The sequence below is a fragment of the Musa acuminata genome, chromosome BXJ3-2, assembly GCF_036884655.1.
Source record: "Musa acuminata AAA Group cultivar baxijiao chromosome BXJ3-2, Cavendish_Baxijiao_AAA, whole genome shotgun sequence".
NCBI classification, from domain to species: domain Eukaryota; kingdom Viridiplantae; phylum Streptophyta; class Magnoliopsida; order Zingiberales; family Musaceae; genus Musa; species Musa acuminata.
The window spans coordinates 19,249,274-19,277,085 of record NC_088350.1 but is presented as its reverse complement, the minus strand read 5'-3'; the positions used below and the strand labels follow the sequence as shown (position 1 = coordinate 19,277,085).

General features: G+C 36.5%; 2 protein-coding genes across 2 annotated transcripts; one reads left to right on the top strand and one right to left on the bottom strand.

Annotated features, from left to right (window-relative positions):
- Positions 1–5,926: 5,926 nt before the first annotated feature.
- LOC103972854 (ankyrin repeat domain-containing protein 2A) lies at positions 5,927–16,731 on the bottom strand. Its single transcript, XM_009387232.3, has 8 exons — positions 16,577–16,731; positions 15,630–15,769; positions 13,544–13,753; positions 13,312–13,460; positions 13,060–13,228; positions 12,130–12,222; positions 6,368–6,507; positions 5,927–6,296 (listed from the first exon to the last, which is right to left on the bottom strand). Exons 1-8 carry the CDS (start codon positions 16,593–16,595, stop codon positions 6,197–6,199), a joined length of 1,020 nt encoding a protein of 339 aa, XP_009385507.1. The 5' UTR covers positions 16,596–16,731; the 3' UTR covers positions 5,927–6,196.
- Positions 16,732–22,594: 5,863 nt separating this feature from the next.
- On the top strand, positions 22,595–26,471 carry LOC135631076 (calcium uniporter protein 6, mitochondrial-like). Its single transcript, XM_065138471.1, has 2 exons — positions 22,595–23,175; positions 25,792–26,471. The coding sequence occupies exons 1-2, from the start codon at positions 22,738–22,740 to the stop codon at positions 26,266–26,268; spliced, it is 915 nt and encodes a 304-aa protein (XP_064994543.1). The 5' UTR covers positions 22,595–22,737; the 3' UTR covers positions 26,269–26,471.
- The last annotated feature ends 1,341 nt before the right edge of the window (positions 26,472–27,812 follow it).

Here is a 27,812-nt window from a genome sequence, read left to right as displayed (position 1 = left end):
GGTATTCACTCCTTTACTTATAAAATATTTGCCTTAATCGAAAACAACAGGACTTGGTGGATAGGCCCTGAGACAGGCTATCGTGCTAAGATCCGGGTCTCACAAGCTCAAGCAGAATGCAGACATATATGGAAAATAAATACTGAGCTCCCACCGGAACTAGAAAAATGCAAATGCTGCAAAAGGATCTCCCAAAGAAGACACAGAAGACACTGTCCATTATGTAAAATTACTTCATGTGGAATGTGCAGCATATATTATTTTGACAAAAGAACCCCTGTTATGATGGAGGAACCGCCAAGGTACGAGCCTAGAAACTTACTTCAACAACAGCAAGATTTTATCAATCATTGTGAAGCAGAAATAAGAAGGCTTAAAGGGGCTGTGGAATCTGAACAACAAAAGGCCAAGGAGCTAGAAGAGATGCATGCTCAATCTATAGCCGTGGCTCAAGAAAACCTCCGCCTCCAGAACGAGGTAACAGAATTAAAGGCAAATTACGAAAAATTAAAGGAAGAAGTACTGGAAGTAGACCAACTGCGACTGCAAAAGGCTGACCTCCTAAGGGAAATACAAAGATTGGGGAAAAGAATAATGGAGGAAAGCGAAGAAGAAGAAGAAAAGGAAGGCGAGGGAGCCCTCGTCCTTCTAGAAGAAGAAACCCAAAAAATTATGTCAATGAAGACAAAGGAAACAGGAGGAGCAAGGAAGGCCAAGAACATGCTCTTCAATTTAAAGGTACAAATGGAAATTCTCAATATTCCCGTTTTTGAAGTAAATGCTATCTTAGACACAGGTGCAACCACCTGCTGCATAGACGAAAGGGCTGTGCCAGAAGCTGCATTAGAAGAAAATCCTTATATAGTACACTTCAGTGGGATTACCTCCAAAACAACTGCAAACAAAAAACTAAAGGGAGGAAAAATGACTATTGGGAATAATACAATACATATACAATACACTTGGTTGATGATTATATGAACTTCCTTTTGCGAAAAATATCAGTTTTCTATTTTAAGTATTATGTGAATATCTTTTAGAAAGTAGAGCATACTTTTGAAATATATTAGGTTTCTACAATGGTAGCAGGGAATTTCTCTCAGAATCCAGAAAGAAAAGCTTCTTTATGTTCTTCGAGAGCATTTAAAGTGTAACATTTTGCAAGTTGGGCAAAATTTCTACCTGCAAAAGGTTGGCATACCCCAGGGTAGTGTGTTGTCCTCCCTTCTTTGTTCATATTACTATGGACACATGGAGAGGAGTTTAATTTTGCCATATCTTCAAAGGAGTAGCAGTGATCTGGTTGTCAGCAGTAGCAAGTATACAATTAATGAGTGTACTACGGAACTAGCTAATAATGCCATCTCTGGTGTGGAATCTCTCAAATACGATATGGCATGTCTTGGGTGTCCAAATATTTCTGATCTAGGAAAGAACAACCTTCTACCTTTCACTGAGCATCATGCAACTGAAGTTAATACTGTCACAAGTGACAAGGAATGCTCAACCTCAGGGGAGAATTTGTTATTAAGATTGATTGATGATTTCATTTTCATATCTACCTCAAAAGAGCAAGCGGGCAGATTCTTCAATAGAATGACAAGGGGATTTAGAGCTTACAACTGCTACTCGAACAAGACAAAGTTTGGGACCAACTTTGGCATGACACAGAATCATGGTTTAATTAATAGGATATACTCAGGTGCAGATGGCATATTATTTCTTCCCTGGAGTGGCTTGCTTATCAACTGCCAGACTCTTGAAATTCAAGCAGATTACACGAGGTAAGTTATGTAGGCAATTATCCATCATTTTGTGAGGTCAACTCTCAATAATCCCCATGACTGGAATGAAAACATTTAAAAACCATTACATGCCATTATTCATAGGTACTATCAGCATAAAAGCCATTTGTCATATCACAACAATGCTGTGATATATGCAGGTTATACAACTGACTGATTAAAGATGGAAACTTTTGACAGGTACTTTGGTATTAATATAAGATCAACTCTGACCATTGAACTACATGCTAAACCTTGCTATCGTTTGAAAGAAAAATTGCTTAACTTCGTGAAAACAAGGTGCCATCCCATTTTCTATGACTCCAACATCAATGCTCCTGCCACTGTCTGTTTAAATGCATATCAAGCATTTCTTCTGTGTGCAATGAAGTTCCATTGCTATATCCATAGCATGCAAGATGTCACCAAGCCAAAACCAAGTTACTTGTTGGAGATAATTGAAAGGTCATTCAGGTACTCTGCCTTTTACAGTTTTTATTATATTCAACTTTTAAGAATTTAATCTCATGAAGTTCTAACAACTAAATATTTCTGTCCACCTGAAAATTAATCTAGTTATGAATGTACGATACCCACACATTATGGGTTTCTCTGATCAAATGATTCCATATTTGTGAATCTCAAGTTCTGCGGGCTAACATGATCTTTTTCAAGTGATACTCTTTTCATCTCACATCAATATTTGTAATTAACTTTGGAAGTATGATCACCATAAATGTACATCATTTTACTCCATGCTGTAATCTGTATTGTCATATGTTAAGGTTTTGTTCTCATTATGTGCAACCAAACTCACACTAGTGACAGGTTTGCTATAAGGCAGATCCTGGTTAGTGAGACAGATTCCTAAAAGTAATTTCTGTGGTTGACTTAATGTTAAGAAGGATTTTGATAGTGGATAGTCATATCTGGGATGTTCTCTTAAAGTGGTTGAAAGTAGAAAATAATTAATTATAGTTATAGAATTGAATAAAATTGTACAAAGGTATGCCTTTGATTCTTATAAGTCTTTGTTCATAGGTTGCTATTTTAATTACTAGATTTATTAGGATATAATGAAAGATGCCCAAATACGCTAACTGTTTTCCAACTACCTTGATTGCTGATTGAATTCCTTATAGTGCAGGTATGCATGACACCCTAGGGATGTCTAGTGCTCATACATGATGTTCTTCTTTTATAGTTTAGGCAATGCATGTCCAGCTCTAGCATCAGCAGAAGAGCCCATTCTGGTTCCATTTTCCTTGGGCTTTCACTTTGGTACTTTTTGACTTAAAGTGGCTTATAAAGTCTTCTAGATGTGCTGGATTACACATCTCCCTTATGGACTAGGCTTAATTTATAAAAATTACTATGATGGGATTAGTGTCATAAACATGATTTAAATTTTTGGGTACTAAAGCTATACCGATCCATCGGTGGACCTGCATGGGTCCTGGGTCGAGTATGACAAGCGGTACATTGTGCATACCACGATGTGGATTTGGTTGGTTTGGACCGATGGGACTACATAAAGGAATTTTGTTTTAGGGTTTTTCCGACCTTTTCTATTTACATATTGTAAAAATTCATTAAAATTCAAGTGTTCCGCCTTAAAAACAATAGATAATATTTCGGAACATTTTTAGGATTTGGATTATAAAAAATCAATTATTTAGGTCTCTATGCTTGATTAAATATTCATATTTGTTTTTTATTTGTTTATGAACATTGATTACCTACTTGTTTCTAGCTGATTGGATTGGGTGTGTAACAAAATGGATTTGGCATGTGAGCTACCAAGGCTTCGAAGCTAAAAAATCACCATTGACTAGTATTAAATGAAAAATGATTCTTGCAGGTACACACATATCACATATATAGTCAACAGCTAAAATTGAACTAAATGAATAAAAGAAGGGTCATTGGCGGTCTTTAATTAGTGTTCCCATATTTGGTTATCTTCATCAAAGAATCTCTCTGAAAGTATAGAATGCTGCATAATACTTCTCTCATCATCTAGAGAATTACTTTGCAATGTGTAAAAAGCCTTTCTAATGTATTTTTAATTTCAAAGAATATTGTTTGTAACGACATGGGTCTGGTTTTTGCCCTTTCTCTTACAAGTTAACCTAGTTTAGATAAGTTGTAGTGCCTCATGTAGAATCACATCTCATTACACTTGCTGCTTGAGTAAAGCAATGGAGTTGTTCAGAATTGCTTTGTCAAAGTCAATACTAACTTTGTTATTTTGCAATCTGACCAATGGAAATTTTATCATGTATATGGGGTACCTGTTTCACCAGATATATGTACAAGCACATCATGAAGCTGATGCATGACATGTTGCACCACTTTGGTATTCATCCATCTCTTGGACTTGCGAAAAGAGAAGTGCTTTGGCTTGGACTGTCTGCATACATTTGTGTTCTAAGGAAAAAGCAATCACGATACAAGGAGCTGCTTTCACTCTTGAGGTCAAGGATCGCCACGTATGGAAGGATCGAAGAGACCTCCTCTCATTTGAGATACGCAGTTGATGAATCCCACTCATCTTTTTTCTCAAAAATCAAATTCTAAAATGTCAAGCTTATCCTTTTCTTATTGCACTTTCCCTCCTATTCCTTGTCGGTTGCATTTAATGGCAATGACATGTTTATTGACTTGGACATGTTAACCTTGTAGCTCTTGCCATTTTACCAGATTAGTCTTTGATAGTCAAAACTTTAGTTTCACAAACTTTTTGTGACAACAATTTTGCGATAGAAACAACAGAACCTTGACATGTTATATTGCCATGTTTTTGTTTGATCTGCTGCAATTTTTCTGAGCTGCAACGATGGCAAGCCTCTGCCTCTTTGCCACTTCTCAAGTTGTAGTAGTTGCTTGAATTATGTACCCAAACATGTTCTTAGTGCTGTGAAGCGGCTAGCCCTTAGCAACAAAGCAAATATCTGTAGCAGGGTGTCCTTCCTATGTTATGAAAATATTTCTAGAAATTAAATTTCTTTTTATGATTTGGTTTCTCTTCCTAACAAGTTTGGGAAGTATCAAATAGGCACCTGTTGGTATGATTCTCATGTAAAGCTGGATTAGGATTCTTTAGATCCTTCAATTAGGGTTTAGGTTCTTCAGATTCTTCTTCTCTTTATGGGACACGTAGAGCTTCATAAGAGAGTTGAGATTAGTTTTTGATAATTTTTAAGGAAAATATACTGCCCTCATTCATTGATGATCTAATAAGAATCAACCACTTCAGAATTAGACTTCCTGTTTGATCTTGTTAAGACTGCTCGAGTAAAATAGAGCTGGAGTGTTTTGGTTTCCCATAAGAAGTTACCCACTCGTGTGATATCCGAAGCAGCTGAGGAGACTGCAGCATCTCTGTTCATTGTCCAGTTTGATTCAGACAAGCAGACTCAACATACCATAATAGTGCAGTTGAATCTGCTACGTTAACCATTCAATTCCCCCGGCAGGGGAAGGGATAAAGAGTAACTCCGCAAATCCAAATGGATTAAAGAGCAATTCCGCAAAAGCTGTTCTTCTATAGCCATACTATCTGACCTATTCGGCAGTTCTTCTATAGCCATACTATCTGAGCTATTCGTCCCTCACAAACTGGGCTGCACGAAGTCCTGGGGTGATACTTTCGGCTTTGAGATCTGTAGGCTTGGAAAGCCAGACATTTCCAATGCACCATGACAAGCCTATCTATCATACACGAGGCTTATCAATCCGTTATGAAATTTGCTATCTTGGTTGTAAAAATCTGTTGGCAAAGATATTACCGCTGCAATAATAACTTCAGCAGTTGCTTAACACGGCATGTCCTTTTGCTGTACTCCGTCTTCTTCTTCGCTTCATCTTAGTTGATATACTGATACCGACTGTTATATACTAGTCCCACAGAATCACCAAAACCAATCCAACAACCGAAACAAGCCTTGGAATAATAAAGTATCAATGATTACCTCAAATCTGCCGGGCTAACCATCCAATAACCAAAACAAGCCTTGGAATAAAGTATCAATGATTACCTCAAATCTGCCGGGCTTGGTAAGCGCAAAATTATTAACTCTTGATGAGGTGGCATGAAGCATTCTTCTTGTGGCCAACAGTTCAATCAGAAGAATTGTTGATGAAGGAAAATAAACTTACACAAACATTATTAATCATGCATGGTCATTAAATGAATACACTCTGGTACAGAAACAACATAGGGGGGAATACTAAAACCAATGAGATTTCCAGACCTAGATTCATAATTTGAAAGTTCATGCAAAAGCTTCAACTAAGCATCAAGAAATAAAAGCAAACTTGAAGCAACGTGCAAACTGCAGAGACGACATGCAGACCTTCCTTCTACAGCAACATTTACCCACACGTCCAGGAGCCAAAGAAAGATATGCTTAAAGAAAGGCATCCTTCTCAAACAACTTCAGGACCTCGTCTTGATTGTTCAGCCTGGCGACATCAATTGCAGTCTTCCCGTCCAGATTCCGCACAGTGCTGCACCAAGAGAGAATAATGGTGAACTAGAGAAACTATGGAGGAGTTGAGCTTTTAATTGTTTGACTTACACAGATGCACCATACTCCAAAAGCAATGCCACACACTCTTTGCGCCCATAGCCAGCAGCATAGTGAAGTGGAGTGTTCTTGTTCTTGTCCAATACATTCACTACAGCTCCTGCTTCAAGAAGGATCTGAGTACATTTCACCTGAAACAAAAGACATACAGGACATGAAGGTTGGATCTGAAGTAAACAACAAAATCAGCACTTCTTAGTAAATGGTTTTTGGAGCATGACAGGCCCTGATACACCCTCCTCCTCTTGAATAAATAGTTAAAAAGAAGAAGAAAAACTCAAGTAACATCAATAACAGTGTTTTAAAAAAAACACTAAAGTCTCAAATTGCCCGAGGCACTAGGTGCTCGCCCAGGCGCCGACCTGAACAAAACGAGATGCTCTAAAATATTAAAATATAAAAAATACATAATATAATTAATAAATATAATTATATAAATAAAATTATGATATTAAATTAAAAAGATCTAAAGTACCAAATCACATTATCGATCTTCTAATAACAAAAATGTCAAAAGACTCAAAATAAATAAAGATTAATAGTTCTAAATAAATAGAGATTAACAATGCTAATAAGGGACTATTATATGGTAACAGTAGTTAACAATAATTTTAATATCAATTGAGGATTAACAATATTTAATCCACTATTAACAATAGTTAGAGGGAGGGGAGGCGAGGGAAGAGTCATCGATAGTGGCGATGACGGAGGAACTTTCAGACGATGATAACGATGGTGGAGGAAGTTGCAAACAACGACAACAACAATGAAGAAAGCTTCGAACAACAGCGACAACGACGGTGAAAGCTACGTATGACGACATCGTGGGCGAAGAAAGCTTTTAGATGTGTTTGTCGATGGCGGAGGAAGTTGTGATCCTATCCCTCAGTGGTGGAAGGAGCTACACACAGTAGCAGTGGTGAAGGGAATTACGCACAAAAGCTAGACCTTTGGACCCATCTACCGACGACAGAGGAAGCATCGAACCTAAGCGTCGATGGCGAAGGCAATGATTGCGAACGAAGATAGCAACGAGAAAAGAAGTGAGTCGGGGTGAAGTAGGGTTTATGGGTCGAGGCCGTGTGCACGTGCAGGGGGTTGTTAAATGTTTTGCTTAGTTAGTTCAATCGAACCAACTAAGCTACAATTCAACCGAACCTGAGTTTATCATTGGGTTTAGTTGCTTTGCTTCAACCGACCGCTCGCTCAAAGTGCCTGATGCCTGGATTCAAGCAAGCACCCAAGTGGCACTTCACTAAAGCATATCGTTCGATCGTGTGAGGCACTCAAGCCTCGCCTCACCTCACTCGAGTGCCTAGGCGAGCGTCCGAGCGCCTTTTTAAATCACTGATCAACAATCTTGCAAAACACAAAATAGGTTAGATTTTAAGCATGGTTTGTCTTACCGGTCTATACCAATATACCGACCGACCGTTGATATGGTATGTACCGATCCATACTGATATATCAACACATGGCATGATGGGACATACCGACAGATCGATATGTACCGCCCATACCAGGCGATATACCACGGTATGGTGAACCTTGATTTTAAGTTTACCCCGATATTTTCACTATTGTCTGCACCCAATTACCAGAGTACTGAACTTGATTGGAAGAAACCTTCCGCCTTAGAAAAAAATATGTTTCAGCTTGCACTACAGATGATGAAGTTCAAGACGAAGCCAAGGACTAACCTTGCAGTAAAGTTAAGAATTCTCTAAGAAAATTTAACTCTTCTACAATTTCGAGATGAGGATCACTTTCTGAAACATCACTGACAAATCTGTTACTCTGAATATTCTGGTGTCGGATGTTGATCCACTTGTAGGTGAGTAGACAATCCACAAAAACTACACATTCTACTTCCATTGTATCACACACAATGCAGTCAGTCTGCAGCTATCCCTTAAAACAAGTTGGTGATGCAGGATATACATGCAGTGAAATAGGACTAGATGGACCTATATATGCCAAACCTGCATTGTCCATATTGCCTGATGTATACTTTTTCTCCCTTGCTCATGCCCTTTCATTCTCCCTTCAATCCAAAACCACTATAAGTCTCTCCCGACACCAATCTACAGGATTCCAGTGGTCTGTCACTGTTGTTGGCCACACTCCCAGGCTGGACATCTTGATTCTGTTGGTAGGCTGCTTTGCTATAAACGCCATTCATGGCGGCAAGATTGTAACCCCATGTATTGTCTTCACTTTTACTCCCTCTCTCTTGGGCACCAGAAACAAGTGTAGGACTGGTGACACTCAGATGGCTCAAACTATTTTTAAGTATCGAATGTTGTATGATGCAAATAACCCACACGTAAAAAATTATACTAACTAGGGCATCCTGCTTATAGAAATCTCCAGGTCAAATGATATAGTATGGACTTGAAAAATTAAAAAGGACCCATTGGCTCAAAAATTTGCTTTTCTTTTTAGTTTGTTTTTTGGCTTGGTTCTTGAAATCACCTCATACTCATTGTTCAATCTAGTGGAATGTAGGAAATTCAGTATCATTAGAAATACAACTATAATATAAAATGTTTGAGAAATTATTACTGACCAACATTTTCAGAAGTCACCATCTAATGAAGTGTCAAAGCATTGGCTATGAAGTATTGACACATCTTGCTATATTGTGTTGTTTGGTTGGTCTTTAAAAACTTTTAGAAACTCAGGTTGGGATAGCATACCTTCCAAAGTATAGAACTACGACAATGAAAACATGGACGCTAGATGCAAAAATAAGAGAATTGAAATGATTATTTTTGGGACTTGTAGACACTCTAGGGTCAGACTATATTTTAACAACGTAATTGTTCTATCTAAAAGCTTCAAAACTGATCTTGCGTTGAAGGACCATGGAACCAATTTCCTGTGACACTACATCAACTAAAAATGGCATGCTTCTCTTTCTTGATATGTCAGTTATTAGTTATGATAAAATTTAATTGCTATGCTCTCCTTCAATATTTCTTTAAGTAGACACTGGTATGTTTTCTCACAGTTTGGTTTGTAATCTACCTTTATCTACGCCAGCCATGGGACTCAAAAGTTGGCTTCTGAGAAGTGTTAAGAAAATATCAGCTTCCTCAAATAAACACTTTCATGATTGTGTTAGTTGTATCGCATTGCCTACATAATCCCATTTTCATTCTCATAATGTCCAATAAATATGCTACTAATAATTATACAAAATTTTCTAATTATTAAATTGCTCTAATAACTAAATCATTACATAATATACTGTACAGTTTAATAACAAAATATTCATAATTTAATAATATTTTTATATTTCAAACTAAATTATTATAAATAATCAGCTAATATAATCTAATGAACATATTAAAGCATAATTTATTTTTATTAATAGTTCAATAATAAAATCATTTCTTTTTACAACAATAATAGGCATGTTTAACCCTCAAACTTAAAAACATATTGAAAGAACCTCTTTATCCTCGATAGGTGGTAAGTTTATCTTCACTTTATTGAGGTGATTGGATCTCATGATTTACCACAAACCAAAATATTATGGTAAATTGAGGTGTGAGTGGAAGTGTAAGTTGGGGCACCTTCTTCAATCTCATTGACTTTTATCCAAATAATAGGAACTATTCTTCCGCTTCTTGTGGTTCTCAGAACTTTAGTTCCTACACTTCCTAGTTCCTACCACTCCTAACCAAACATCCCCATAAAGTTGAAGGCAACTCCCACCATTCAATTACTTGACAATTCATCTGTTATTAGTATTTCATAGAGAAGAATCGCTGTCCAAATAGCATCCATGTACCACAAGATATTCCGGTTTTTAGTCACGCTATGCAACACATGCGATACTATATGGAGTAAGTGCAGCAATGTTACTGCAAAAAGTCACAAAAGCCACTATCATAGGCTTCTACAGGGTGGGCCAAGGCAAGTACATCAACAACAAAACAGTAATATCCCAACTATTTGAGTCAGCCATAGAGATCAGGTTCAGGATCTTTTATCCTCGTTAAGCTATGTAAAAACTCATATTTTTAATTAAATTTAAAATATTCAAATCTTTATTTATATTTTTTAATAAAATATTTTTAAATCTCTCTCTATCTCTTCTCATACCATTAACAGTAATTATTTTATTTCTAACTAGATATAATCGTATAATCTTAGATACATAAGATTCTCCATCGTCTTATTGAAGCTACACCTAATTAAATTAGGCTCCACCAGTGGAGCCATTTGATTTATATTCATTAATTTAGTTAGACGAATATCAATATGATTTTCTTATGTTGCATTATTAATGTGCTCTTTTCACAACTTGAGCTTTTTGTTGTGTCTTCAAAAGAATGAAATGTTGGAGCAAAACGAAGAATGTTGAGCAAGATCATGCATAGATGTGCATTCATATTGAACGCATCTTCATAAAAATTGAATACCTCTTCATCTTGATCCGAACATCAAGATTGGGATTGATCAATGACCATATATTCATAAATCTGATCATATCAGATCCATGAGATTATAATTGGTTATAAAATGTAGTTTAAAAGCTAAACAACAAAAACCATACAAGATAACAAGAAAAAAAACAGAAACAGAATATGTTTGATAAATTAAATTTATTTTATGCTAAAAGTTTCTTTCAGCTTCATAATGCATATATATGTATATATATATATATACATACATATATATATATATATACATACATCAGTGATTGCAAAAGGCGCTCGGGCGAGGCGAGGCGAGGTCCGAGCGCCTCGCTAATGTCCCAGGCGGCGCGCTTCAAACAAGCGCCGCCTGGGCGCTGGGCGCTTCGGGCGAGCGCCTGGGTAAACCAAGGCGACCGAACCAGAATTTTAGGTCTGGTTCGGTCCTGGTTCGGTTGTTAGTTGGTTCAATCGAACCAACTAAACCGATATAACCCCAACCCTAACCCTAACCCAACACTAACCTACTGCCGCTCTCGATCCCGATCCCGATCCCGATCGCGATCTCGTCGCTCGCTGCCGTTGCTCGCGCCTCCCGCGAGCCCTCCCGCTGCTCGCGCCTCCCGCGAGCCCTCTCGCTGCTCGCGCCTCCCGCGAGCCCTCTCGCTGCTCGCGTCTCCTGCGAGCCCTCCCGCGAGCCTTCCCGTTGCTCGCGCCTCCCTCGAGCCCTCCCGCTGCTCACGCCTCCCGCGAGCCCTCCCGCTGCTCGCGCCTCCCGCGAGCCTTCCCGCTGCTCGCGCCTCCCTCGAGGCCTCCCGCTGCTCGCGCCTTCCGCTCCCTTTCCCTTTCCCGCTGCCGCTGCCGCCGCTCGCCGCTGCTTCCTCGTTTCTCCGTCAGCAGGTTTATACTGTTAATGTGATTATATTTATTAATTATATTATATATTTTTATATTTTTATTTAAAATTTTAAATAATTATATTTATTAATTATATTTTATATTTTTATATTTTAGCCCCTCGCTTCGCTCGGGTGAGCGCCTAGCGCCTCGGGCGTTTTTGGACCTTGGTGCTTAACGCTTTTTAAATCACTGATATACATATATACATACACATATATATATATATACACATATATATATATACATATATATATATATATATATAATTGTTAAAAGGTCCAGACATCACCTCGCTCTTCAAAACAACAAATGCACTCTAAATGCTACAAAATTGCTGGACAAACAAAATAAACATACAGTCTACAAACAAGTAAAGCAGGGATGATTAGTTTTCTAAACAAAATTGAACAACTATGTCAATCTTACCTCACCGTAACCACAAGCAAAATGCAAAGCTCTTCTTCCCTCTGAGTCCTCTTCATCCTTGTCTGATCCAGAATCTAAGGCCTTCTTCAAACCCTACATCATCAGCAAAAGTAACATACTCAACCGCATAGATCAAAGAATCAGTGCTAAGAAATACAAGACATCTAGCAGTTGAGCATTGGACCACCAGATTGGTCTAATGCTATCTCCAGAAAGTTGCTGAATTATACAGTAGATTATATGCATGACAAAAATATCTTATTTCTAAGAAATTATGAGCAATGCACATAATCACAACAGCAGCACATGTCATCCCCATGCCTAAAACATACATTTGGAAATATATATACAAAAATGTAAACAATATACATAAAAACGTATACATTAATGCTCTCATTTCAGATAATCACTACTATAAACCATGCTGATCCCAAATAAAACAAAAGATGAAACTGAGTGCACATACATAAGTAGATGGGGCCACACAAATGAATGTTGATCATCTGTGCCAAGTTGAAAGGAACAAGTTCAATTCAAAGGTTTGTCTATATTACCCTAAAATGACACTTGGTTTGTTAAAGTTTCTCACTTCTCCAAGCAACCAAATTCATCTCTTCAGAACTCTTTTCTCAATGGTTCCTCACCAGTCTGGATGCCATATTCCATGACCAAGAATGTTATTATGATATTTCATATGCATGCTGAGCAGATGGTACATATCAAGTTGGGACATTGCAGCTTCTTGTGTTGTAACCAACAGCTTTAGAACTTCGAATTGTGATGAAATTATTAGGACTGGGATCATACACTAAAGATCTAAAATAATAGTTATATGTAATTCATTTCTAATCTTACAAATTTTGAAATCTAAAACCAGCCAAAATACAGAAACCACAACATTATAGTCCTCAAAACAAGTACGATCCATACCTCAACATCACCAATACTAGCAGTGTGATGAACAATAGATTCATCCTCATATCCACCATCTTCTGCTTCTTCAGGTCCTGAAAGCTCAGTAGACGTAACACCATCATCTGAAGGCCCAACTCCCATGGCTTGACCAAGCTTTTGTAGAACTTCAGGATCATTCCAGTACCTAGAACAAGAAGATATTAACAAAGGCAGCATGGGCATAGAGAAAATCTTCGATAGCCATTTATGTAATTTAACATCTAATACTTCATCATTGCAGAGGGACCTCCGCTTTCTATCTCTTCAAGAATTGTCTTCAGGGATGGATCATCCTTCATGCGAGCCATTCGTTCTTCAATCTGTTCTTTTTGAGCAGGATTTGCCAAACTGTCAAGCATTGAAGACATTCCAGGATCCTAATAATATATAAAATTAAATTTGATCAGTTGAAATAAATCCAAGGTTTGCATATAAGAACTATTGATAAAAGTAAAAAGACCTGCATGATAGCATTTCCAAGGCGTTCAGCCATATTCATGAACTGAGGATTTTGCATGACTTGCTGCATCGTTGAAACATATTGTTGAGGATCCAATGGAGGGACACCTTCTTGACCTACGCTATGGACACTCTTTTGAAGCTGTTCAGCCATTTGACTGAATACAGGGTCCTTAGCAATCTGCTCAGCCATTTCTTTAATTGTAGGATCCTGCATTAATGAGTAAATTACAAGCACAACCAATAATGAAACACGTGATAAAGCCTGAACAATCACCCTAACATCAATAGCAAAATAAAATGCATCAAAATGTAACCAAGTTTCTCATATGTTATTAGTCGAAAGAATTCCTCCAATTGGTATGTTAATGCACAACTTATATTTGAGCCATTGGTTCAGCTCACCATTTTTCATTTCAATCTCACTTGATAGCGTTATATATTTTGAAGTTGCACTATCATAAATGTTAAATAAAAATCTTTTGGCTATGTGACATCAAAATCTTTGACTCCCTTGAGTAAACAATTTTAAATCTTAGTAGTGTTTCAAAATCTGACAAGGCCGGCAGGGAAAATCCAACAAAAATAACAACACACCACTCTTCGTCCCATCAGGTCTCAATCAGACTCACGTATTTGCTACATCCTTGTCCTTGATGGTTATGACTTTAAAATTTTAAATTGTATCTACCAACAATTTGGGATGAGCCACATGGTTTCTTGTTCCCCCCAATAAGTTCTCTCAAGGGCAGTCAAATCCAAATTTTAAATATCAACAACACACTGGAAGAAGTCAATAAAATTGATGATTCAACTTCCAAACACCCAATCCATGTTTCATTTAAACACATCAAATAAGTCCATAACTATAACAAATTAAAACCTTCATATCACAATAAGTTCCTTTGTCTTCTTTTTCTTCCTCATTCATACCATATCTAACTTAATACATACAATAGAGTTAGTAATAACCAAATTCAAAGTGACGTCACACTATAACAGAAGTTTGTATTACAGACAACCTGCTTTGCTTTGTGGCACTTTGATGCTATAACTCTTGTCCTACTGAGATCAATCCAAAGATTCCATCATTAATAACTCCTATTCGCATCGACCCCCATTACACTATTCTGGCAAGTTTGGCTTACAGGTAACCTGCTTTGCTTTAGCACTTTGATGTCTCTTGTCCTACTGATATCAATCCAAAGATCCCTTGACTATTAACACCTATTTGCATCCCAACCCCATCCCCAAATACTCAGGCCTAGCGGTGAAGCTACTGTATATATTTGGTTCATCTTCTCCATCAAGGCTCTGACAGGAATAAAGGTGGTGATGGGGGGGATTGAGAATTCAACATCAATATTTACAGTAAAGAAGTCAACAAACTGCTGATGATCAAGACCAGCTTCTTTGAAGGTGACAAAAAGGGACCTTCATATTTAATGACAATTCCCTTCACCAAATCTTTTGATGACAATACCCTTCACCAAATCTTTACCTTTCCTCACTTCTGCAGTTTTCATTATCCCTATTTGATCTTCCCTGTTTGTCTTAATTCTGATAGTCAGTTCTGCTACCACATAAAGGGTATTGTCTTAATTCTCAAACAATGATCGTAGTCTTTTGTGATGATTGAAAATTGGGATTGGTAGCTGCATCAGTTGTTCGGTAACATTTTTCTTTTGTTAAAATAATACAAAATTAAAACTCACAAACACAGAAAGCTTGTGATTCTTTTTTAGTTTATACAAAACAATAATAAAAAGCATGCTCAAGAAAAAGGTAAAACAATCAAAAGCATTGTGATCTATATGCCCTTAACCAATTAGTTCTATGATGATACATGTTTCCAAATACTTCCATATCCGCGTGTAAGTAGTAATTATACTTGGGGAACTAATAATGCAGGTAAAATAAAACCACCTCATTGATTTGTCAGAACAATATTATATATAGCTCAAATTGTGGCTTCATTAAGAAAAACAACCAGCACCAGGTAACAAATTAGTAGGTGCTAAAAGATTTATGGGTGCAAGTTAAACTTCAAGATCTCATTGCATCAAATAAAAGGAGAAGCTTATTACATTAAGGAGGTTCTGCATAGAAGAAAAATCAAAAGGATTCGCTGGAAACCCTGCCGCTGGAGTTGAAGTTGTCCCTAGGCCACCAGCTTGCTGTTGGGTAGATGATGCTTCAGATTTCTCACCTGAGCTAGGCTTGTCATCTGAAAAATATGGCATTTTTTTATGAAGTTACATCACATATGCAAAATTAAGCAAACAAATAGAACCTTTTATCTAAATTACAAACAACAAGGCTTACTAATTAACAAGGAAAATGATATCTAATCATGAATAGGGTTAATGATGGGATATATATAGTTGAGATCAATGATAAAATGACCTTTAGAAAAAATTACAGAGGGGTATAATTTTTTTCTGATGAGTTGCATCAAATAACATTCCAAATGCCTGTATCAGAATCCATTACGGCCAGCACCAAATCAGAACAAGAATATAGAAACTATTTAAGCCAGTTGGCAAGCCAACAGAAAGGAAAGGATACATGAGACATGTCAACTAGCAAAACTGATATTGAAGGTTTAGGGCATGGACATTTGACACAAAGTCACTTCATTACACATACAACTGAAAGCGTAATACAGATACTACCGAGTCCGATCCAAAATGTCAAACGAAGCTACCACAGATCTACCTCAATTTTATATAGAAACTTGCTAGAAATAGTAATATGGAGCATTCCAGTGAAAAGAAAAATCAGATTCACAAGGGATATCAACAACTATTTCATTAGGGGAATCGAGGGTAACGATAATTGCCCCCCGAGTCCAACAATCCCCTCCTCCCAGAACAACACGGATCTGAATCCCTTATGAAATCTACTGACAGTTAACGATTTCTATTCCCCGCATCTCAAGCACAAAGAACAGAGAAGATTATCAGAAAGTGGAACGAGGATAAGAAATTCTGAGAGAGAGAGAGAGAGAGAGAGAGAGAGAGATGATCGATACCTTTACTTCCGGAAGCCATGACGGGCGACGCAGATCGCAGACGGGGGGTGGGCGGCGGCTGCGAACGCCTCGCCTCTTCTTCGCCCAGTGGAGAACAAGGACTGAAATCCCAAAGACGGCAGAAAAACCCTCGGGCTATCAATTTATTCGAGGGCTGGATCGGAAACTGGAAAAATAATGTAACAAAACAAAAAAATGGATGGATTTCCTGTCTCACTCCAATCAGGCAACCGGATAATTCACCGTAAGGTATATGTGGAGCCCATCAATATGTCTTACATTTCAAATCCGACCTATACTTTCTCCGTGTGTGGTGCCTCTTCTGACACAGGCGTGCTAACAGCAGGGAACACAAAAAGGAAAAATTAGTAGATCGAGGGGGTCATCGTATGGTCTTCGTGTCTCAACGGGTCAGACAACAGGCTCTTCCACCAACAGATGGCCGCGGGACCCACAGGAATTCTTCGATCTCATCTCTGCCGTTCCATTCGTTTTCCGCTTGGGTGACGGATCCGAGACAGCTGTGTCTCGGCCGGTGCGTGGATAAGAAGCGTGAGGACGGGAATGGCCGGTCCCTCCACAATTGTTTGATCTCATCATATTTTTTGGACGACTGAGATCAAAAGTTATCATAAAATAGACGATATCCTACGGACAATAATCAACCCTATCTAAATGCATTAATTTCTTGGCTTTTTTCCTATGCAATATATATGCTTGTATAAATTGTCTCCTTTTCACACGGGCTGAATGAACTAACAATGATCAAATGTGTGATTCATTTAATCATGGGCCAAATTAAGATATTTGTGTCATGGACGGTCATAATGGCATCAACATTATGTTTACTCCCATATATCAGTATGAGATCAATTAAGAAAAAAGATTTAATTGTATTTGAACATTGATTTTTTTTTTTTGTCATGAATCATTTAATTTTACTTAGAATGACTCAAGCAAATAATCATGTAGATCATGCCAATGAATCGATCTCAAAAGGTGTACTCATCCAAAAAAATTAAATATTATTTCAAGGAGAAAATATATTTTTTTTATTATTAATTGTATACAAATATTTTATGAAAAAAGGATATCATATTTAGGTACAAGAAAAAAAAATCAACATATTAGTTTTCCCTTCAATTATATAAACGATGATTAAAACAAGAAATGATATTATTAGGAGGAATTTAAAAGGAATTTTTTTATATATATAACAAAAGGCAAAATCGCATACATATATTTACTATATGTATATACCATGCAAAACTAAAAATATATGCACTCATATATTCTTAGTTAATATTTTATGAATATTAGATTAATTGGTTGTTAGTATAATAAAATTGGAATATCCATCTCTTCCATCAACGACATGTGTAACGAAAAATAATAATAATAATTAAAATAAGTGACATAAAAAAAATAAGTGTTTAATTTTTTATATAAGTTCACTTAAATTAATTATAGATAATCATGATTAATAATCGTTAATCAAAATTTATTGAATAAATACTGTTGGGAGTGATATATGGAGTTTGTTATCATTATAGATAATCATGATTAATAGTTATTAATCAAAATTTGTTGAATAAATACTGTTGGAAATTATATATGGAGTTTGTTATCATTATTTGTAAAGGTAAATATTTTTTTAAGAAAATATTTAGTATTAAGTGCTTGCTATAAATAAAGCTTTGTACGAGAATCAATAATAAAAAAACAAAGATCCAAAAAAAATAATATTACAATGAACATAAATTCTTTCATCCCTATAGAGGAAAATTTTAGGAGCTTAATTTTATAGTGCTTTATTTACTCTTAGCATATCTTATAATTTTATAGATAACTCAATTAATCAAAATATAAGCTATGAAATTCTTGATTAACCCTACACATAAGGACGAGATTTCATTTTAAGATAACGATAACAACCCTTAGGTGTCCTCTTAAGCTTTATATTTTTAATGTATTATTTAAGTATTTTATTATTTCTTGTTCAAAATTCATATTAGCACTTTTTATCCCCATGACAAGGAATGCTTTGTGATTGTTTATTTGAGTTGTGAGATGAAACGCAACCTTTTAAACATGATGTGTATATGTTGTTAACATACATCCTAATAATATATAGTTAATTATTCTTAGTTATCATTAATATAATTTATTTGAATTCAAGAAGTATATAAAAAGATTCTATACCTAAAATATGCTAACAAATTGAACATGTATTTAAAATATATTAGTATAAATTAATGTTTAAGCCAACAACTAATATACACGAGTTTTAATTTTTTTATGAATATATACATATATATGTGTGTGTATATATATATATATGTATATATATATATATATATATATACATATAAAATTTAAGCTATTTAGAAAATATAAATGCAACATCTAACAACAAGATTTAAAAGAAAAAAATAAAAATAATATTTAATGCTTATAATATCGATTTTGATCATCAATTTGATGTGATAGATATGTTCCTATCAATCTCTAATTTTGTTATGTTTAGAATTGAGAAGAAATTAGTTTTAGATTTAAAAGGCAAACCAAGAATTTTGACTATGCATGATGCTTAGAGAGTTCTAAACGAGCCCATAAGATGACTTGTCCAAGTAGGATTCGACTATCCAATATCAATTCAAACATTTATTGTAAAACTTGTATCGTAGGTATGGCTGACAAGTTCCTCATATGCTTAATTTAGATTTTATTTATGTAAGTAAAAAAGGAACAATGGCAGTTTAAGAGTTCAAAATGAGTTTGAGTTGGGATTGAAAACACTACTTTATAAGTCCTCTTTATAACATTCATTCATCATCAACTATAAAAGATTAAGCATCATAATTATGAGATATTATTCCATTTAGATGTTATATTGATGTGACATGCCTAGTTGGCACATCATCATTTTTCAGGTTGATTAGCTTCATATGTCCAGTCTTGTTTGGCACTGATAATTCTTATATCCTTTGTTCTTATTTTTATTTCTAAATAAGATTTTGAGCATAATATGAATCTCAAAAACTTATAGTTGTTATATACACTATGGATGCTTATGTATTGCGTATTTTGATACTTTTTGTCTAGGATAAATGCATCTCTCGAGGACAAATACTTTGTATTTTCTAAGACACTTGAACTTTAATGCTTACGTTTAGGGTAGACACATTAGATGCAGGAAGATATCGTTTCTAGTTGAAGTACATTGAGTACTATGGAGATTCTTTGCTTAATTAAAAGATATTGGCTTTCCAAATTTGTTTCTTATAGATGGATATATTAAGCATAAGGAGTCTTTTTGTTTGATTAGGATACAGAAAAAATTTAAGGTGTATTTATGTAGATGCATCAAGTATAAGTAAATGCTATGTCCGAATAAGGTGTATTTGTGCTTCATATTAATTTATCTTAAACAAATATATCAAACACATATAATAGATATTTTATCAATTTATATGCATCAAGGATGGTTCTTTACTAAGAGAATCGATTAAGGATCGAATATATTTTTCTGACTATAGTGAATCAAACGTTGGGCACCTTAGCCCAACTAGAGTGGGTCTAATATCAGGTATTTTTTTTATAAAAATAAATCAATTATATATATATATATATATATATATATATATATATATATATATATATATATAAGACTGGTTAGCTATGTTCTTTTTGAATAGAGTGGGTCGATCTTTTTTTGTGAGTTTTTTTAATGATCAAATATATTTTACTCAAGTTTTTTTCTTGTTTGAGAGTGAGTTAAATATTTCTTATGAGTGGGTCAAATATTTTATTCTTAATGATAGTGAATAAGATTTTTTTTTCTAATTATAAGCGTAAATTATGATTGTCGATCGAGATTCAAATCTAATCAAGATCCATTTCAAATTAGTCTCACTCAAAGTCACTATATATAAAGTATCAAATGAGGGTGTTTCCGACAAATACCCCATTAACGATCAAGTTAATTCTTAGGTTCGATCTAATCAAACTAGTCGGATTATTCGACTAATACTAAAGCGAACTAGTGTTTGAGAGCATACCTAGGAGTCCCTTTTATAGATGACTATGAGGCGATTATGCTAGGAATTGATGATGGTATGAAGGGAATATGCGACATTTTTGGACGAAGACTTAGCGTGATGTTTGTTGAACCTAGCACCCACGTAGGTTACTCGCACTAATAACAAGTTTAAATGATAGACAGTTCAATTACATATCACCTCGCAATCTCACGATTTAGCCACACGTGATCTATGTGTTTTTTATCGGTCGACCCGTTAGCTCATTAGTTGGTTAGCTCGTTTGCCCATCGATTCATTGACATGTCTACCTATTGAGCCATTGATAGATGATCCATCTATCATGTGTTTATCGTATCATTCCTTATTTATCAATAATAAAAATATTTCAGACTTTTTTTTTTTTTTGGCTCGCCCTGAGATTGAGTTGGGAGCACTTTTTGTCAACAATAAAATGAGTCTGACAATATTTTGTTCAAGAACAGGTCAAACATTTTTATCCGACCATAGTGGATCGAATAGGCGAGGGGTGCACGTCGATCTATTTCTTTTTAGTTGTTTGTAAGATAGAACTCATCTTGTTAGATGAGTTAATTAGAACCAAATCAAGTCATCATCGTTGTAGAGTACGATTACAGCATTAGTTATCAACACAACATACCGAAGACGACCTTCTCTAGTTTATTTTTTGGAATCTTGTCATGTTTCAAATATAGAGTAAGTCTGCTTTAAACTAAAATGAGAGGTGGATGATTGACCAACGAGGTGGGTCCCACCATGGATGATATATGTTCACGTATTAATCGAGCAAAATTCTCAAGAATTCAATTGTTCATTATTTATCTTTTACAAAAAAAATTATTATTCAGATTATTATATATCCGATATTATTTATCCAAATTAAATGAACAAAAATAAATCCTACGAGTTTATTCTCCTAATTACTGGGTCGTTTATTCTCTTACTTGTAATCGGTGCTCAAAGAATACTACTACTACTCTTAGGTGTTATTTTGGCATGTCATTGTTCGAGGGTTGGGTAGATCAAATAAATGCCTACCGTAGCTAAATACAATAAACAAAAAATCGAACGAAACCGATTGGGGAATCAACACGTAACTCGTGTCGGATCCAATCCTCCCATACCCTCCCTCTCTTTCCTTCCTCTCGTCGTTGGGCCATCGGCGGGAGCACTTAACCACTCTTATCCGATGACGTGGAGACACAGCGTCGTGTCGCCACGGCACAACGTTGTCATCCACTTGCGTTGAAGGGCCCCACCCAAGTGCGGGCCCACCTGATTCGTCCGTGTTTCCCATTGATAATTCGAATCGTCTGGGCGTTGAATTCATTCTAAATCCGATTCATGTATACATACCGAGCCTTACCCGTTAAATTACGCTCGACTACGAAATGGACTCGATGCTTATCAGGTCGAGTCATCCATCTCAAACCCGATCAGATCGCTCCCACCTGATTGAATGTTGGCATGCCTTCTCTACCCATTTCTCTCTCCAGGGCTAACCAACCGATGAATTCCGTACCGTCTCCTCTCCTCGACCGCCGGTCCCACCTACTGGTACGAGACTGTATGCACACTAAAACTATGGACACATTTTTCTTGTAAGATTAGGTTATTGTGTGGCCTTCGCTTTATATATAAAAACAACTTATATGTGGTTTGGTATGAGATAAAAAAAAAACAATAATATTTTTTTAAAAGTAAGTATATGCGGTTTTCGGAGAGAGAAAAATAAAAAAAGACTCAATAAATGATTAATTGATTGAATGGGACTGACATCGGTGGTAACGATGGTAGGAAAATAATTAATCATCATCATCGAAATGGCATGACTTATAGGTTATGGTATTACTAGTCGGGAGGCCCATGATGTACGATTCCACTGGCTGCCTCGCCCTTATCCTGACCGGGAGTGACGATAATGTGATTCAGCGCACCACGTTGTCATCGTCCCGTGATCCCGTTCTCCGCCTTTGACCCCTTCCTGGGGCGACCCTGACGCAAACCTACTCCTCCCTCTTTCTTCCCCTTCCCCGACTCCACCAGTCTTGTCGCATTACGATCACTCTCCCTCAGCCCATCGCGCACCTAACCAACGCAATGTGGCGCTCCTCTTCCTCGTCTGCTCGCTCTCTCTTCCGCACCCTCCTCGGCGGCTCTCTCGGGTCCACCAGCTGTGGCCCCGCGAAGCGCTCGATCCTGCCATCCCTCCCTCGTGCCATCCTCTTCTGCTCCTCCTTCTCTGACTCTGGTTCCCGTTCCCCCTCCGCCAACGGTGGAGCCGGCGGCAGTGGCTCAGCGGACTCGATCACGTTCGCGGAGGCGAAGCGGCTGATGCGACTGGTGAACGTAGAGTCGCTCAAGCGGAAGCTGGAGAGGGACGGGGAGGAGGTGATCGGGTACTCGCAGCTCCTGGAGGCGTGCGAGGGGATGGGGGTGGCCCGCTCTCGGGAGGAGGCCGGAGCCTTCGCCCACGTCTTGGACGAGGCCGGCGTCATCCTCTTGTTTAGGGATAAGGTATATCTCCACCCGGAAAAGGTAATTCCTCTCGCCCCTTTCTTCGATTGCTCGTTCCTTATTTGATTTCCACGTCGCATCTGCGTGGTCCTTAGATTGATGGGAGCCAAAAATTCGATCTTGTTCATTCTCCTGCGCAAAATTTGATTTTTGTTTTGTTTGAGGGAAGATTGAATTTTGTTGTCCATGAGTCTTATCTATGTGGGTTTGATAACTATCTTTCGGTGCTTTAACAGAAAAGATCACATCTTCGTAGTGCCTGAAAGAATTTAGAAGCCGATGGATGTCCAAGTGAAAATTTTGGTTTCTTTCCTTATTTCCTTTAATGATTCCTTGTTTAGATGCCAAGTAAAGAATTCCAAAAAGGATAACAGTAGAGCTAATAAGTTCTGATAAGTTGCTTCAGAATTTATGAGTTTTCTCTAACTTTATTCATGCTGGTCTCGATGGGCTAATTACATATTATCATGTAGTTTTGCGTCCCGGTTCCTAAACTTAAAAAATTTACATTACTATCCTTATAGTTATGAAAGTGAAATATTTAACTTCATTTATCCTAACGTCATCGGTTTTATCGATGAAAGCATACAAACAATTGACAAAAAGATAATTTCAACGTTCCAATTATGTTTTCAGTGGTGGCGGACGACGACATCGTTGAGGTCACGGGTGACTGTTGTGGCTGAGGAGGGAGAGTAACGATGAGAGGTAAGGCGACAACATAGATGCTAACGCTCTGCATCTGCATCAGTGTCGCTCAACAACTACATCGACATCGACGCAGATGCAGATGCAGTGCTGCACCGGTTGGCATATGCATTTGTGTCTATGCAGATGTAGAGCAGTGAAACGGCCGCTCAACATTTGCATATGCGCTAACGCAGATGCAAAGCCGCGTCAACCTTCCCCGCATCGATGTCGGCGCTGACGCAGATGCTGAGTGGCGTCGCTCTTCATCTGCATCCGTGTCGGCACCGATGCAGATGTCTAGTAGCCCTTTCACCGCTTTGCATCTTCTTTGGCATCGACTCAGTTACCGAGTGGCGTCGATGCAAATGCAAGGCGCATTATCATCTGCATTGTCGCCTCACCTCTCACCATCGTTCTCCCTCATCCACAATAGCTACCCATGACCTCCAACAGTGTCGTCATCCACCATCAACGAAAACATAATTGAGACGTTGAAATTACCTTTTTGCCTATCATTTTTGTGCTTTCGCCGGTAAAACCAACGGTGTTAGGGTAAATGAAAATAGATATTTTACTTTCATAATTATAAGGATTTTAATGTAAATTTTTCAAGTCCAGAGATCAAGATGCTAAAGAGGTCTAACTGCAGGGGTAATATGTAATTAGCCCTAAGTTGCTTCAAAATTTATGAGTTTTCTCTATCTTTATTCATGCCGGTCCTGTGGGTTTACGAGTTCTTATAAGTTGCTTCAGAATTTTGTGAATATATGGTATACCAGAGGATCCACACTTTGTCTGTGGCTGAGTTGATGGGAGAACACTGGGAACTACCTTCTGCATTCATTTCCTGCAAGACATCTGTCAAACCATGTGGTTTAAAAAATTACCATTGATGACTTTCCATATGCCTAAATAATGTCTGATCTGTAAATCCTTTGTTTGGAATGCATAATCTGAGACCAAAGACATAATTACAAGTCAGTTTGCATGTTCTTGCTTTATGGTTTAATTGTTTAGTCATTGCGGCACAGGTTTGACCGTAATAATTGTGAAATTTTGTGACAGTTCAATTTCTTTAATGAACAGGATATCAGCTTACGGTAGTTAGAATTCTCAAATATCATTCATTTTTACCCATCATTTAGTTTTTGTCCGTGGCTTTTTGAAGTCTCTCTTTGGGCTTTTCTGGTTAGCCATAATTTTAGATATTTTAATGTGTAAGAAAGCAAAATTTTCATCTGTAATAGCTCTTATTTATCTATAGTTTCATTTAGGGAACTTCTGTTATCTCAATTGAAATCATCTTCACTTACTGGACATGTCAAAAATAGAAAGGTGAACCTTTTCATGTTTCATGTACTTGCTTATTGGTCTGATCACATCACGTAAAATTTAAGTTGCCCGGTATACTTCAAATTATAGTGCATCACACTTTGTATTACACACTTGAAATTTACATTTCTGCATGTTACTTTCTGACTTGGAAAACAGTCCTCTCTTGTGCCACTCCTATCCAGTTTCATATAACAGCTAAGTTTTACTTTAAAATTTACTGGATTTTGATAAGTAACACTAAAATGTTTGCCATGCTTATCAGTTTACCTTTCTTGCAAATCTAAATTAGAACTATTAAAACTTTTTTTTTTTTTCAGTTTCTCTTTTGTGTTGATTGACTCAGGTGACCAGGGATACCATGTGGGTAACGGACTTTGTTTAACACTTTCTCAGAATATTCTTGAGAAAAAAGTATAAGAAATCATCTATGTCATGTTTTAGACTTTTGGTATTGAAATCATGTCCATGAACTGCTTTTGATGATGTGATCAACCTGCTGCCAAGGTTTAAAGTCCATGTTCTTTGTCAATTCACAGACATACACAATAATTTGTGCTCACTGTTAATATCCTGAAAAACTGGATGCTCATCATGTTAGTCTGTTTCCCATAGGTTGTGGATCTTATAAGAAGGGCTGTCCCTCTTTCTTTGACACCTGAGAATGACCCAAGGAGAGAAGAGTTGAAGCAGCTGCAGGAGAAGAAACAAGAAATCGATATGCTTGCTCACAAGCAAGTCCGTCGCATACTTTGGTTAGGGTTGGGATTCCTAATCGTTCAGATTGGTCTCTTCTTTCGGCTTACATTCTGGGAGTTCTCATGGGATGTCATGGAGCCAATAGCCTTCTTCGCCACTACAGCTGGCATTCTTTGTGGATATGCCTACTTCCTTTTTACATCGAGAGATCCGACGTACCAAGACTTTATGAAGAGGCTGTTCTTGTCAAGACAAAAGAAACTATTTCAGAAGCATAGTTTTGACATTCAGAGATATATTGAACTGCAGAAACATTGCAAGAGCCCACTGGACAAAGTAGTTACAGCAGAGAATATAACTGAGACCAACGTCCCTCATTTTCAACATTTTTAATTTACTAGTAATGATCTTTATTTTCAGAGCTTTCAAGTCTTTTTAATGCTTTGAGGCTATAATACCACAATTTTTGCTGTTTCTGTAGCTGCCTTTTAATTTATTGTGCTGTTAATCCTGAACATGTAATGCCACTGAAGGAGGCTGCAGAGTGATTTTGTTTACATCAATCATTTCTGACAAATGACTGTTATATCTCTTTACATGCCTGAAAAATCATGGTGTTCTTCTTTTTGATAAATTGCTGAAGATCAATGTGCTCCATTTTTGTATAGGTAATCTAATACCCAATTAATTTTAGTTAAACACCCTCGTAAACCTCATCGAAGATTTCAACTTAACTCATGATCATAATACCCAATTAATGCCTGAAAGATTTCACAAGGGTTCTAATCATACATAGACTCTTGCTATCATTGTCTCAACCTAGGAATTACCATAGTGCTAGTAGAGCTTACAACTTAACTCATGATCCAAGAAAACTTGAAGAATCCATCATATTCGATACCTAATTTTTCTCACACTAATTTTTCCTTCCCATGTAGGAAATTTGGTCCTCCAAATTTGTTTGAGGTGCTACTTTGATATCACACATTCTAAAATTTTGAAAATAATCAAATTTCTGTTAAAACTAATCCAAACCTCTCAAAGCTTATAGGCCATCAAAATCGTTACTGGTTTCGGTATGGTTTAACGATTTAATTCATAGTGGTATGAGTTAACCACCACTTTATCAATCCATCATATTTAATACCTAATTTTCGCTTACCAAAAATATGGGTCTGACACTTTTAAATAATAATATTAAAAATTATCATCCATATATCATATCATATACTTGAAATCTCCCAACCAAACTTGCAATCTGATTATTATTATTATTAAAAAATATGAGAAAATTTTCACTTTAATTTCTGAATCCCTACTTGAAATATTTGGAGAAAAAAACACAATATAAAGTCTAAATCAAGAAACAAATGAGAAGAAAAGAGAATAATAACAATATAAATAAGATGACTATAGGTCCACTACTGTTTTCGTGATTGAAAGAACATACATTCTTTCTTCTTTCTATGTAACCATAAAGAATCATAATATGTTATCATTATGTCAAAAAATTATAATGTCTCGATTGAAATTAACTAATAATAGATTAATTTTTCAATGCATATATTTTGATATCATCTAAAAAAATCTTTCTTTCATATGTAAGGGTACCATCCTCGGATTTAAAAATTATAGTGATGTCGATATGTAAAATCAACTAGACTCAAATTTTCATTTCTTACTATCGTTTACGGGACCACTATGATCGATAGATTGGGGATAAGGGGAGACAAGAGAAGAACTATAATCTCTCATCTCCTAAGGAATTATACAATAATTGAACCTCCTTTTTATTACTTGATAATTATTATCAGAATCCAATCAGATATATAATATACCTTACATAATTAAATAGTATTACATAATCTAAGATTCTCCCACTTGACTCATTAATTAGTAATATATAAAAGAAATTCAAAATCAAAATTTGTTTGAAA